Source organism: Anthonomus grandis, chromosome 22 (genome assembly GCF_022605725.1).
Source record: "Anthonomus grandis grandis chromosome 22, icAntGran1.3, whole genome shotgun sequence".
Lineage (NCBI taxonomy): Eukaryota > Metazoa > Arthropoda > Insecta > Coleoptera > Curculionidae > Anthonomus > Anthonomus grandis.
Window position 1 is genome coordinate 27908689 of NC_065567.1, and position 14287 is coordinate 27922975.

The window sequence follows — 14287 nt, forward strand, 5'->3', positions numbered from 1 at the left end:
ATATAGTACAAAGTAGAATAAACCTTTAATTTCTACAAAACTGAAAAAATATGTCAATTTTCGAGCTCAAACAGATTTTAACATAAAAACAATGTAATGGAAAAGTCTAAAAAAGAAAAATCCTGATAACAAACAAACATATTGGGCTTTTACACTGGTTTAATCAAGTTTTATAGATAATTATGAACAAATGAGTAAACTTAATTAAGTAGGAAAATAGCGTCAAAAAAATGTTGCTATGATCCAAACCCCTATTGCTAACTGGCTTTACTCTTACTATTTGTATCTAAACAAAGCCCCATTTACAACGTTAAACTATGTTGCAATCTTGATATTAATTAAAGTATAAATATGTTAAAAAAAGGCACACATAAACAGCTGCAAGATACAATTTAGTAACATTAACTATATACAATCAATAAATTTACTGTAATATTTCAATTTAGCAATAATAGATGTTAATTACCTTAATTTTTTTTTACATTGAAAGAGAACACTGAATTTACAGCAGTTTATGTGAAAATTTGTAAAAATGTGATTATTAATGTACAATTATATTATATATGTATATATATACTTTTTATCACAAACAAATATTTAAGGCTTGTTTAATATATATTCAGCACAACGTGGCATATAAAGAGTGGCACCTGTATATAAAATCAAAATTTCTCCATCATATAAAATGTATAAATAAAAGGCATTTTAAAACATAATCTACAGTTGTTGTCAAAATGAGAAACTAACTTAAAACTATAACATTTTCTTAATATTAACTTATTTATGTACACTGATGTGGGCCAAAAAAAATTACGCCATGTAGTAGTTTATCAAAAGATGTGTATAAAGCAAAATAGAAGTTGGAATTAGGTAATATAATATTATGATTAGAAGCTACATTCTCACAAAGACTCCCTAATATCAAATATCAACCTAAAACTTTTTCCACAAAAATAAAGACTAGTAAAAAGACACTTAAACATTATTATATGTTACGTTTACTGAATACATATCCACAATGAATCACCAAATCAAAAAAAAGTAGATTTTAATACAAATATTTAATTAATACCTAGAATAAAGTAAAAAAAAAGTCGGTGCCTTACCTAAAAACTAGTAAGCACTAGGAAACGTCTTTAGAAGTGGAAGGTTGTGTTGAATCAGGGGATCGGGGACTACTAGAGCGACTCTCACACGGACCGACATTTTCAAACGTGGTACTTTTCGAACACGTCATACAAATATAATCTTCGTCCTCGTTAATGTCTTCGACGGATAAACCGACGCACGCCATATGGAACCACTGTTCACAACCCCCGTCACACTGCACCCAGTCAACGTTTTGCCCTGATGGTCTTTGGCAGCCGTTCGCTGCACAATCCTCATCTTCGCTGTCACTACTGTTCGAAGCAGTCGATTGGCAACGTCTCCCTCTGCGTTTACCCCGTTGTTTCTTTTGCGGCGTCTCTTTAATTGCGCTTTTTTGTTTTCTACCCCGCAGTTTCTTTTCCCCTTCTTTAATAGTTTTCACGGATTTCTTAGTAGAGTCAACCAAGTCGTCTGATAAACGTTTCCTGCCTCTCTTTTTGGGAGTTGGCTTGCCATGCGAGTCGAAATCGATAAGTAGTAGTTCACGTTCAGGGTTTTTGGTGCCAAGTATCAACTTCCACAAGGCCCAAGTTTCGTCTAAATAAACCTCCAGCAATTCACCCTCCATAAAGAGTTCTTCAGCTTGCTTCTTTACATCCGAGGCTATTCTAATCATGCAGTCTTCAGGGTCGTTTCTTGGTAGGTGAAGACTGTAAGCGTGCTCTCCCATTCGGTCGTCTGAATCTCGGGAGGATTCACGAGATGCGTCATCTGAATCATTTGTTCCGCTATCACAAGCGATTCCCTCCTCGTTGATGCCACTAAATGGAGTAATTTCCTGGATCCGCTGGTGCAGTTCTGGATTTTTGGAAGCTCGTTTCAGTTCGGTTGAAATTATTTTCTCAGTCCTTTGTCGAGCTGCTGCCTCAACGAATCTTTGACTTACAGCAGCTAATTTCACTTTGGCCCTCTCCAGTTCAGGGTTTTGCAAGAGTTGTCGGGCGCGATCCTGCCAGTTCATTGCTCGTTCAGTGAGACACTGCAGAGCTTCACCTTCTGGCACTCTAACGTAAAGTTTCTGAAGCGACATCAGCAGACTTAAAATCGTGTCCAATCTGGGTCGTTTAGTTCTTTGACAATTTGGGCAAATATATTTGCAGTCTTTAAAACCCACCCCTGCTGCTACATTTAAAAAGTTACCCTTAAATTTAGTTGTGGCGATTTTTGGCAGTTGGGTGCAAGTGGAGTGGAACCAGTCTAGACACAGTTCACACCTCATCATGATCCCGAATAATCCTCTACCGCACACGCAGAAGGTGCTGTTGGTGTCAGTTGGGTCCAAAGATTTGGCTTTGTTTATTAATCTCAGCTTGCTGATCATGGACATTTCTGCTTCCTCAGCTTCTTTGAAAAGCGCAACTACAGTGGCTGGGTCCATTGTGTTTGTGAAACTAATGGATTTTGAATCGTCGTCATTCTTTGCTTTTTTGCTTGGTTTAAAGACGCTAGGCATGGTGGTTCTTGGAGACAACGCTTCCATTAAATTGCAAGTCGAATCTTTTCTTAGGAAAGCACGGATGGTTTTTTCTTTCCAGCCATTTGCCAGGACAAGATAATCGTTCATACGATCCACTTCCACCAGCTGAAGAGTCAATTGTTTGCCTTTTTTAATTAGGTCTTCCATGGCGTTGTAATATGGGTAGTACTCAGCAGAGTTCATTTCTTCAAGCTGTTTTAACCAATCACGTCCCTTTTTTACTGCGTCATACAAAACACCTTCAGAGGGCAAGTGACATGTGATTTCTGAAGCCTCTTTTAGCATCTTATCAACTTGCGCGAGCACAGTTGGATCTTCCGATTTTAAGACTTCCTGAGCTTTTTCCTCCCACTTCTGGCTGGTTTCCAAAAGCCATTGTAAGTTTGATAATTCCATCTCTAGATCTGGATGAGGTGGTATGGAAATGCCTTGCTGGATCAGATTTTTAATCAATTCAATAGTGAACACGTCTGATTTGCTTTTGTAGCCTTCAAGGTCCTTCAGCCACTGCACTTGCTTAATCCGAGTGTTAATCAGTTTCAGATTCGGTAGCTCGATGCATAAATCATTTCCATGGGACTGGCAGGCCTCGAGTTCTGTTAAATTGTTTTGCGAAAGTGGCGTGGTCAATTGGGTGTAGCTAGTAGCTTCAAACTTGCGAGTCTGCTCAAGCAAAACTTGAATACTTTTAGCTTCGTCCAAATTGCACGCTAGACTATTAATTTCGTCACAAAACAGCGTCAGTTCTTCAACGGTTAATTTGTATTTAGGTTCGTTTGAATGTCTTGTTCTGGTGCGCATTTTGTTTAAGTCCAGTTGGTGGATAACGCTCGCACACTTCTCCGCATCGATAACTGCGCTAGTCAATGTTTGAAGCAGCTCACATTTGGGGAACTTCTTGCCATCGGCCTCGTTAAGCAACGCTTTCAAATCGTTCAAATTTAACGTCTTAGGGGTGTTCGGGTCCAAGGCATCCTTCACTTTTGCAACCCAGTGATCAAAGGATTCTGCTTTCAGTTTCAAAGCTTTTAGCATGACAGGAAGCTCGTCCAAGGTGTACCTGTAACGTAGAGTTCGACTTTTCGGAGGGCATTCGCAAAGGTTTTTATAATGCCTGAGGCATACGAGGGAGGACGATGAGCATGCACAAGTGATTGCTGACAGGAAACAAGTGGTTTTGCAGACTTCGCATTGGCGTTCGTCGTCTGGTAGTAATTCGAAGGCCTCGCGTTCAGCATTTGTTACACCCTGCGAATAGATACAGATTAATATATAAAATGACAAAAAGGCGAGGTATTTTATTATATTGTTTTGAAAATATACCGGGTGATATAGGAAAAAGGGAACAGTTAATAACTTTTTTACTTTTTAAGATAAACAAACGAAATTTGGTATATTGATAGAATAGTCATAAGAGCTTCTTTTGAAACATTCTTTTATTTTTTGTTACTTTCGGTTTAACAGGAAGGGCACTAACTTTTTTATTTTTAATAGGATAATTAGTATAATATTACGTATTTTGATAGAAAATAATATTCGGATAATAATGATACTGCATTTGCTACTTTTTATTTTATACTCATAGAAAAAATCATATTTTTTTAAATTTTAAAATAAGGTGCCATAAATGCATTGAAACTTTTAATTTTTAATCAAGTAATCACGGAAAAATAATATTCATTGTGTTTTAAAAGATTTAAGTCATAAAATGCAATAAAAACAATTTTTTCGTGATTACTTAATTAAAAATTAAAACTTTCAACACATTTATAGCACCCTATTTTAAATTTTAAAAAATTGATTTGTTCTATAAATATAAAACAAGAAGTAGCAAATGCAGTATCATTGTTCTCAGAATAAAATTTTCTATCAAAATACATAATAATATACTAATTGTCTCATTTAAAATAAGAAAGCTAGTGTCATTTCCAGTTAAACAGGAAATGATGGAAAACAACTTGATATGTCAAAAAAATGGTCTTATAGCAATTTCATGAATATAGCAAATTTAATTAATTTCTTTATCTTGAAAAGTAAACAAGCTATTTAGTGTTCCCTTTTTTCTGTGTTACCTTGGCATAAACGTCAATTAATTTCACATTTATTCATATTTTCTTTCGGTCCTATTTTGTAATTTATTTTAGTCTAGTTTTTGGTGATTTATCTTATTTGAAGTCCCGCCAGAAATACTTAGCTGACTTACTGCATTATATATATTTTTTATTTTTAAATTCATAAAATATTTCCATGAAAAGTGGACAATTAAAAATATACTTACCCAATCAAGTAAAGTCTTCCTCAACTTCTTTTCAGTGTCCACCATAACCAGCATATCTTGGTAAGTGGCAGCAGCAATGGTTAAATCAAGCTTCTCATTGTCGAGCGCCATTTTGCATACTAATTCATCGTGCGAAAACACGCAGAACCTCCTTAAATGTGAATAGTGAAGAATACATTCGCGACCCATCCTGAGCCAGTCTGCCGGGGCAAAATTTACCGCTTCAGCAAAGTTATAGCTGTAAAAAAATTCTATTTCTCACAACTGTTCAAAAAATAGTACTTCAGTATTAATTACCCTTGATTAAAACCAGCATGATAAGCCCTAGGGAAGGTAACGACAAACTCTCCGGCATGTTGATCCGTACGATAAACTGGAACGCCGGCTCCCATTAAAATATTTGGGTTCATAATAGTGACGAGTTGATGCAACAAATCGGGTTGAGAATGGAAGAGTTCAGGAGCAGCGGACTTCATGGTTTCCTCAAAAGTTTCTGCTTTGCTTCCAGGTACGCCGTACCAAGTTTTTGCTTCTCCCCAATGAAGGTAGTTGATGGAGTAAGACCAATGGTCCTCATTGTGCCAGCAAAACGTGGCAAAGCACATGCCTACATACATCCAAGGAACCTTCATTCCAGATATATCGGCATTAATGTACCCTAACACTGATCCTTCCAATACTGGTAAGTTGTTCAAATTCCAACTGGATTCGGCATACTCTTTATCGCCTTGAAAAAGGTTCGCTGAGGATTTAGTTGGGAATCCCGATCCGTGATCCATTGTATGCAAATCCGCTCCATACTCTACTGTGACATCTTCGTCTATCGAGGAAACTATGCGCCAAAATTCACGTTCTACTGTGCTAGTTGATACCATCTGGAAAATTTATTATGTAATATTCTTCTAGTACTATTAAAGCACTTAACTCACATGAACAGGCATGTTGAAGTAATCTGACTTAAAATGATCGGCCATTTCACCGAACTGTTGTAGCGTGTATTCCCTTTGGGCCTGCTCAAATCCAAAAGCCTCAGTTGGTTTTGAGACTTCTTCAGCTACACATTTGGGACATCTCCAATCACCTTTTGGAATTTCTGACAAGGGAGGCATCAGGCAAAATGTGTGATAACTGTCGTCACATCCATCGCAGAGCAGCATAAATTCCTCTGTGTCTCCTCTACTGCAGTTGTGGCACACATACTTTGCTAACTGTAATAAACGCTTTGGTAAGTTTTTAAAAATGAGTGTAAGTTATAACTTACAGGATCAACATCAAATTTGCCATGTTTGTTTTTTGGCTTGGGATCTTTTTTATCTTCATAACCAGCCATTTTTGGTCCTGCGCCGTAAAACTGCAGTCGTTTGAGTTCCTTGTTTTTGTCATCTGTTTCGGCGTCCTCAGGCTTTTCTTCTTTAATCTTAAGCTCTATCTGTAATAATACATAGAACATAAAAAACTATAAAGGCCAATTTTAGGAGAAAAAAACAATTACTTCAGTCTTATCCTTATCATTAGTTTCAAATCTTTTGGACCTCCTGGCATTTTTATCAGATGGAGGTTTAACAGCCATTCGGTTTACTATGCCGTGTGGTTTATAGTCTTTGTCGGTTTTGTCGCTTCCAGATTCAGGATTATCCAGGTTCTGAAATGAATATTTTTTCAATGGCAATTTATTTACAAAAAAAAAGACTTACAAGTGGCATTCTTTTCCCTTCTTTAAAAACATCAAATGGATATAACAGTCTTTCATAATGCTGCTTTAAAATGGTTCCTACATTCTTCCCAATTTGGTATCCCATGCGGACAGACACTTTGGACCACTTTCTTTGTTTAGTTACTTCCTCGAAACCACCTTCGATCTGGACAACTCTGTGTAATGTGTATAAGTCAAGAACCCTCCTTTCTACCATAGGAATTTTGAGAGATGAACCTTGCAACTCCCAAAACTTCGCTATTTGATCAAGGAAGTTTAGTTTGACGCGGGTTTTGGCCTAAAATATTGAAAATGATTTGACATTTACTGGAAAATAAAGTTGTTATAGATAGCAAAAAAAGAAATAGTAAGAGAAAGTGAAATATATAGAAGAAGAGGAAAAAAAATTGATAAGCTAAGATAGAGAGGTAAATTAGGACCATTCAGTTGAGTCCATAGTTTTCATACATTACCATTGGTTACACCTTACACTTGCAAAAACTATTTCATATGATTGTGCTCAAAGAACTATTTCCTTAATAGTTTACCTAAAGCTAAGGAAATACCCAAACCAAACACACAATGTTTTACAGGAGCATGCTATATTTTTCCCATATTCAATCCAAAAAAAATATGGATCAAATATTTCCTTTATCCTATATGTTAAGATTAATCAATGCACTCAGTAAGTAAATAAAAATGTATGCCAAATAAATGTGTATTATTTATTTTACATATAACTAACAAAAAAGCAACAGCTTAGGAAAATTCATACAGCAAAATAAGATACTAAGAAATAAATGTTAAGGATTCTGCAGGGTGATTAATTTCTTGACATTGGTCTCTTCTCCGCTAACTTGTCTCACTCATAAATTTACTTTGCTGCATGACTTTAACTTTCTGGACATATTTCTATGTGTTAACAAAACAAAATGTTAGTAAAACACCTCCAAAAACCAAAAATAATTATTGTTACCTCTAGCTCATTTAATCTTTGTATCCTAGGGGTGAATCTTAATTTATCTACATCAACAGCAAACGGAGGCTGCCACCTCTGCAAAAAAAATAAATTGGTTAAACATTATGTAATAGTATGAAAATAAATAAACAAACAAACAATAAGATTATACCTACAAGATATGAAATGATATAGTAAAAGTATATGCAGGGTGTCCCATGCTATAACTTTTTTATTTAGCTTATATTAATTAATTGATATTTTAAATATAAATTTTAATAGTTATAGGACTACTATCCAAAATTACTTAAAAAAACTAGCCCCGACAAATTCATCCCCTAAAACTTCAACTTTTTTTTCAAATACCACCACCATTTAATGCTTGGAATGGTTGTAAAATTGGCTGATAATTTTTAACTAGTGTCAATAATGTTTTGTAACAAATACTTTTGTTCTTTTTGATTTGTTTAATGCTTAATTCTTAATGTATTTTGCCTTTAATTGTGGATTATCTTATCCTATTATATTGTTATTGGATGGGTTTTGTTATTGTAATTTTAATTGTAATACTTTTTTTCTGTATTTTGACTTGTGTAAGAGTTTGTACTCTTTGGAATGAATAAATAAATAAACAACATTCTGTGCCTTACATTGATGTTAAGGCATGATTTTTTATGAAATTGAATTAATAATTTTACAAGCATGTTAGAAGAAATAATGGACATTTGTGGAGGTTGAGGTGGTTTTTGGAGGATGAATCTGTCAAGGGTGGTTTTTTAAAGTAATTTTGGATAGTGATTCTATAACTAATAAAAATACACTTTTTTTATATTTAAAAATGAAAAAGTTATATCCTGTGGCTTTGATTATAGGACACCTTATATAGAAAGTAGTGATGAAAAGTGCCACCATAGGAAATAATAATCATTTTTCATTTTATTATATCAAACTCAAAAAATTCTTTCCTGCTTTAGTGCAGTAATAAACAAAGGAAAATCATTATTTACTCTTCCTATCAGTGAGCATAAAGTTTTAAAGTAAGGCAAATGATTTCATGTGTGTAGGAAAAATAAACCAAAATGGACACTGACTTATTAATTCTATTACTTTCAAAGTGATTTTTCTGATATAATAAAGTGACTTTTGCATGTAAAAACTTGTTTATGCTATTTTTCTATTCCATATTGTTGGCCCTATGCTGAATAAATGATGTGATTAACATAAAAAAATATGCCTAATGAGTAATGCACATAAATGGTTGCCACTAAAAGTGAATATTTCTTACCCCAGGTGGTTTAATTTTACATATTCCTGTATTTTCTGCAATAGGTCTAATTTTGGCAATATAAGCTAGTGGATCTGAAAACTCTTCATCTGTGGGGTAAAAAACTGGGGCTTCAGGAGGCACTTCAAATTGAAAAGGTTCTTCTTTGCACTGGGTATAAAGTTCACTACATTTTACAGGGCTACTTTTTGAGCTTCCAGGGTTGGATTTTATTCCATTGACAGTAGTAGTATTTGTACAGCCATTAGTAAATTGTCTTTCTTTTGTCGTCATTTTGAAAATAATTTACATCATGAATTAAAATGTCTCCATGCTAATGGTGTAAGCCTAGAATAGGCGCCTATGCTCTCGTTTCGGATGGGCGAGAAATAAACAATTTTACGATAAAACATTTTGGATATTTCACATAATTGTCTCGATTTTTGGCCGTGGTGTGTCCGCGAGGCACTCGAAAAAACGACACGGAAAAATGCACCCGCTTTCCGAAAATCTAATTATTTTACGTCACCCGACATTAACGAAGCTATAAATATAAAACACAATACTTAACATTTTCTCAACACTTTTTGGTACCACAAAAATTGAAAAATAATAAAAAAGTAAACGGACCAGTGTACCATTTCCATCCGTTCCCTACATTTATCCTAGACATTTATATACCTCCCCCCCATCACTACCGAATCGATCGCACGACATCACTGACTGGCTACACCAAAAATCACTTTTTGCCATTTTTTTAAGGCGTTCCATTAAACTTTTAAATGTTCCATCGAATCAGATAATCTTCAAGCACCTTTTTATAAACATTTTTGACGTTTTCCCCGCAATCTTTTTGACCATTTTAAGGTTAGGCTCAGCTATAATCCACCATATCGTTCATCACTTTGCTTTCCTTTCCATTCAAAGAGCGACGACCCGACAACGTTGCAGACCACACAAAAACGTCACGAATACAAACAGCACCACCATACTAAACTGGTTAGATAAAGACCGATGCCAATGTTGTCATATTTTTTCTTCATATTTAAAAATAAACAATTCAATGTTGAGAAAAGACTTTCTAAATATTTCTTTATTATGCGTAGGTATAATTAAGATATACTACCCCAAACAACACACGATAGTTAAATAAACGTTTATTTTTGGTTTACACCAGATTTACATTTTCTGGAGGAATAAGCATGTTTATGTTATTCACGTTCAACAAGAAGGTTTATTACATGTTTACAAACAAACAATTTGTCAACAAACTTTACAGGATGCTTGCGGTTGTTTTCAGGAACAATAATATGCAGCCTGTTACATCACAAATTGCACAAGAATAAATGAAATATTAATTGCACAAAAATAGAACAATGCTTAATTTGTTCATTAAGGGCTTGAAAAAAATTCTTTATCTGGCAACACCGCCATTCCTGCTCGCTCATGCGCATTTCAATCCTGCATAACCTTTTTCCTGGAGTTCGAGCAAGGTTGTCAGATCTAGCAAAAGAAAAACCTATTAAGGATTTTTTGCAAAAATCGATTTTTTTCCAGGGCATCCTTTATTCTGTTATAGGCAATTACTTATAATCGAGTAACCACATCACAGAATTGCTTAATTTTTTGTTTGTTGTGTGAGGCAACAATGTTTTTACATTAAAAAAAATCACCTATATCTTGGTCACGTAGGCAGGCAAGGCAATTAAATTCACAAGCTGCCAAAGTTTGCCTTGTTGCCAAGTATGTGCAGTAATTCTTACTTTTCCTGCAGCTTAGGAAGCCCCAGAAAAAGGTTTATCGAAAGCACAATCAAAAAATATGTTTAAAAGAACCAACATTTCGACTTCATATTACTAGAAAAAATAAAAACTCAATTTGTTTACGACCTTGCAATCAACACAATTTATAGATATTTAAAATTACAATAGAAATTTCTTACATAAAAAAAAGCATATAATGTAGGCATAACAGTGTTACAAAATCAACCTCCTAAGTGTTTTTGGCAATAAAGTATAAAATTTAAACTTATTACTGGAATGATACACCTACATTAGAATGAGAGTGTTTAAAAGTATAATACAAACATATTCATTGAATTGAAACTATACAATATTCTTGTATATAGATTTCTTAATACTGCCCTACAACTAATAATTACATAAAAATACCCTAGCCGAGGCCATGATCGTCAAAGAACCCCTGCGGTGTCTCCTCTTCTTGCAGAAGATCTTGGGCAGCAATAGCTTTTAAAACATTTTTCTTACTGGTCTCCTGAATCTCACCTCCTAACATAAGCTCATCTAATATGAAATATGCCTTCTCGAAATTGAAAATAATGTCAAGCTCACATACACTACCGAAATACTTGTCGAGGAGTTCCACATATCGGTGAATCACTTCTAAAGTAAGCAGTTCATTATCATCTTGTTCTATTGCACAGCAAAAGTACAGGCTGGCGTAACGTTTGTAGACGATTTTTAAGTCTCTCCATTCGAGGAAACTGCACATTTTAGGTTTCCTGGCCAGAATTGTGGTGATTAACTCCCTGGTGATTTTCTTCTTCAACTTGTCTGGGTGGGCGACGTACCATTTTTGTAATCTAAGCTTTCCTTGGCGGCTGAACAATAGCATAAACTGCATCATACTGGTGAAAATATGTTGTTTTTATAGAATTTAGGCAACTTTTTGGTTTATTTTAACTTTTTTTCACATTTAGTTCACATTATTATTTGTCAATTTCTTTTGTAATGTCCATGTCAGCAATCTAACCTAACTTCATTTAAAATTGACAGACAGGTTAAATTTACCATGTTAGGCCCATTCTCCATGATTTTTGCGTGTATTCACGAACATGTAAAACCGATGTGGCCGATAAAAATATCTTTCTGTTGGCAATACTGATGATCGCGCTACTTCGCGGCGCTACCACTGTGCCCAGTGGCAGCACCGTTCTGTTTTGTTTGGTGTTTGTGTTTGTTTTGTGATTTTCCTGTTTTTCTGTGATTTCTATCAATTGAATTTATGTTTTCTCAAATATTTATTAAAAATTGTTCTATAAGAAATATTTAATAGTACATAGTCGTTTTTCATTTTGAAAGAACTATATATTAGATATAAATAAACCATCCTAATAAAGCCTTTTAAAATCTGAGGTAAATATTTGGGTCTGTTGCACACTGTTAAATCCATATGCCTTCATATAAAACTTCTTAATTATAGGCAGTATTAGCTCCATAATATAGTTCCATAATGGAACCAGATAATTTAAAAACGAAGGATGGAAGTCCCAGCTGCAGCAGCAAAGTTTCTCCGAACAATTCTCCTGTAAAAGATAAGTTGTTCGACCCATCAATTGATATGTTAATTAATGACTTTGATGATGAACGAACCCTCGAAGAAGAAGAAGCACTTGCTGCTGCCGATGTAATGGATACTGCTGCTGAGCTATCAAATTTGGAGAAGGTAAGTTTATGTTAAATTTCTTTATTACCATATAAGGGTTGTTAATTGCAAAGGTCTTTTATTAAAATTAATATAAATCAAATAAGAAGTTATAGACTAAAATTAATAAAATAGTAAATACTAATGAACAAACAGTTTTGATGGGTTAAAATTTTAAAGTAAAATAAATAAAACCAAGATTAAAGTTAGAATGAAAGATAGTATTATTTAGGCAAAGTATTCCTTAGGACTAACAATGATTTATCCGTTAGGGACATTTTAGGTTTGCTCTTGAACTAGTTACACTCTCTGATCATCTCATGTATAATGGGGAGACTTTTCATATAGTGAAGTTTTATGTATCTAAAAAGGGCATTGGAAATTCTTGTACTATAGTTGTACCGCTTATTTTTCCTAGTGAATTTAGGTGTGTTTTTAATCACATAGGTCAAACTTCACTATAAGATGCTTGTGATTTAAATACAAAAGTTAAATTTTAAACTTGATTATGTTTAAAGAGATGTTAGAACATTTCAAGTTATGTATTAGTTTTTGGTTTGTTAAAGGATTACTATTATAGCAAGTTCTTATAAAAAATATTCTCTAAATCTAATGTAAGTCTTAACATGATGTACGCTTTTCTCAATGTGGTCTAGCTGCATGGATTTATAGAGTTTTAGTTAGTATAAACATTAAAAAAATTTATGTAGGAGAGCCATATGCCATTAGAAGAACTACTTGCTTTATATGGATATGAAAACTCAGGGAAACATCCAGTGGAATTAGATTCTTCAGGTGATGAGGAAGGACTTTCTGAGTGTGAAGAAATACATGACAATACACAGACTGTGGTGGAGAGAAGAAGGAACCCTCCTAGAAAATCAAAATTAGCCCTTCTCTATGAACCGATCTGTGATGATGTGATGAATGACTCAAAAAATATTTCATGTAAGACCAAAATGACATAACTTAGAAAATATAACAAAAGTTAAATTATTATTTTTTTTAGCTGTATCTAAAATTTCTGAGGATGAAGATGAGGATTCTGACCATAATGAGGAGCACTACAAAGTTGCACAAAGTATATATGTAAGGGTATAAAAAATTAAAAAATAATTAAAGTTAGTCACAAAACAGTTTTAGCCATAACCAAAACTTTTTAATTTATTCTTGACACATGGTGAGGCTGCTTGTAAGCACTTTTAATCTTCTCCTAAAGATGCTAGGCAATGTTAGCACAAACATGTGTTTAGAATAAAATAAAGTAAAGGTGTGATTCAAGGGTTAATAATATATTCTTATTTCATTAGACTATTATGGTTGGCAGTGACTACCAAGTAAAAGTACCAAAAGGTTTTTTGTATTACGATAACATGCAACCAGCAAACGACAAAGATGACAAACTTATTTGGAACCCTCAAAGGTTGTGCAGATCAGAAGTAGAAGAGTACTTAAAAAAAGCGTATGACATTTACCAACATGCTGTCCCAAATGGAGATTTGATAAGGGATGACGAGGAGGCCTTATACACCTTGCACAAATGTGGTTATGAAGTTGAGGCTGCCCTTAAGGACCTCCGTGTCCGGCAACCTCTGATTCCAAAGACTGACAATCCAGCCAATGATGTTCGATGGTTAGAAGAGAAACCCACTGTCAATGGAACTCAAATGCAAACCTGTGAGAAGAACTTTTTACAACTTCATCAAAATAATAAGTAACATCTGCTGTTGCTATGCAGTTTCTTAAATTAGTCTAATTATTACTTTTTAATTATATATTTTGCATGACTGTTAATAAAACTAATAATCAGTTTTATTATTAAGTGTACCACGTTTAATTGTAATATAGGGTGTTTACGTTCGTCGTATTTATAATAAAGTTTGTTTTTTTAGATAAGTGATTTTTTTTTCTCGTAGACGTGGATTAAATGGATGCCCTATTTAATCTACGTCTGCGCCGGTATCTTTGTGACTAATCCAGTTCATAAATTTTAATAGAGGATCGTAACTTCCCCAATGAAAATC

At 34.2% G+C, this 14287-nt stretch overlaps 3 protein-coding genes across 4 annotated transcripts; 1 reads left to right on the top strand and 2 right to left on the bottom strand.

The window, feature by feature from the left end:
• Positions 1-191: 191 nt before the first annotated feature.
• LOC126748712 (lysine-specific demethylase lid) lies at positions 192-9767 on the bottom strand. Its single transcript, XM_050458097.1, has 9 exons — positions 8841-9767; positions 7574-7651; positions 6599-6895; positions 6397-6546; positions 6166-6333; positions 5834-6112; positions 5202-5779; positions 4905-5142; positions 192-3874 (listed from the first exon to the last, which is right to left on the bottom strand). The coding sequence occupies exons 1-9, from the start codon at positions 9111-9113 to the stop codon at positions 1124-1126; spliced, it is 4812 nt and encodes a 1603-aa protein (XP_050314054.1). The 5' UTR covers positions 9114-9767; the 3' UTR covers positions 192-1123.
• A 929-nt stretch (positions 9768-10696) lies between these two features.
• On the bottom strand, positions 10697-11600 carry LOC126748982 (AP-1 complex subunit sigma-2). Its single transcript, XM_050458549.1, has one exon. It carries the CDS (start codon positions 11463-11465, stop codon positions 10992-10994), a length of 474 nt encoding a protein of 157 aa, XP_050314506.1. The 5' UTR covers positions 11466-11600; the 3' UTR covers positions 10697-10991.
• A 160-nt stretch (positions 11601-11760) lies between these two features.
• On the top strand, positions 11761-14159 carry LOC126748981 (mesoderm induction early response protein 1-like). Of its 2 annotated transcripts, none has more exons than XM_050458548.1 (5): positions 11761-11986; positions 12042-12284; positions 12974-13211; positions 13273-13352; positions 13574-14159. In XM_050458548.1, exons 2-5 carry the CDS (start codon positions 12072-12074, stop codon positions 13979-13981), a joined length of 939 nt encoding a protein of 312 aa, XP_050314505.1. In that variant the 5' UTR covers positions 11761-11986; positions 12042-12071; the 3' UTR covers positions 13982-14159. The 2 variants fall into 2 exon arrangements, with proteins under 2 accessions (XP_050314505.1, XP_050314504.1); XM_050458547.1 differs by having other exon boundaries at positions 11761-11974.
• Positions 14160-14287: the final 128 nt, after the last annotated feature.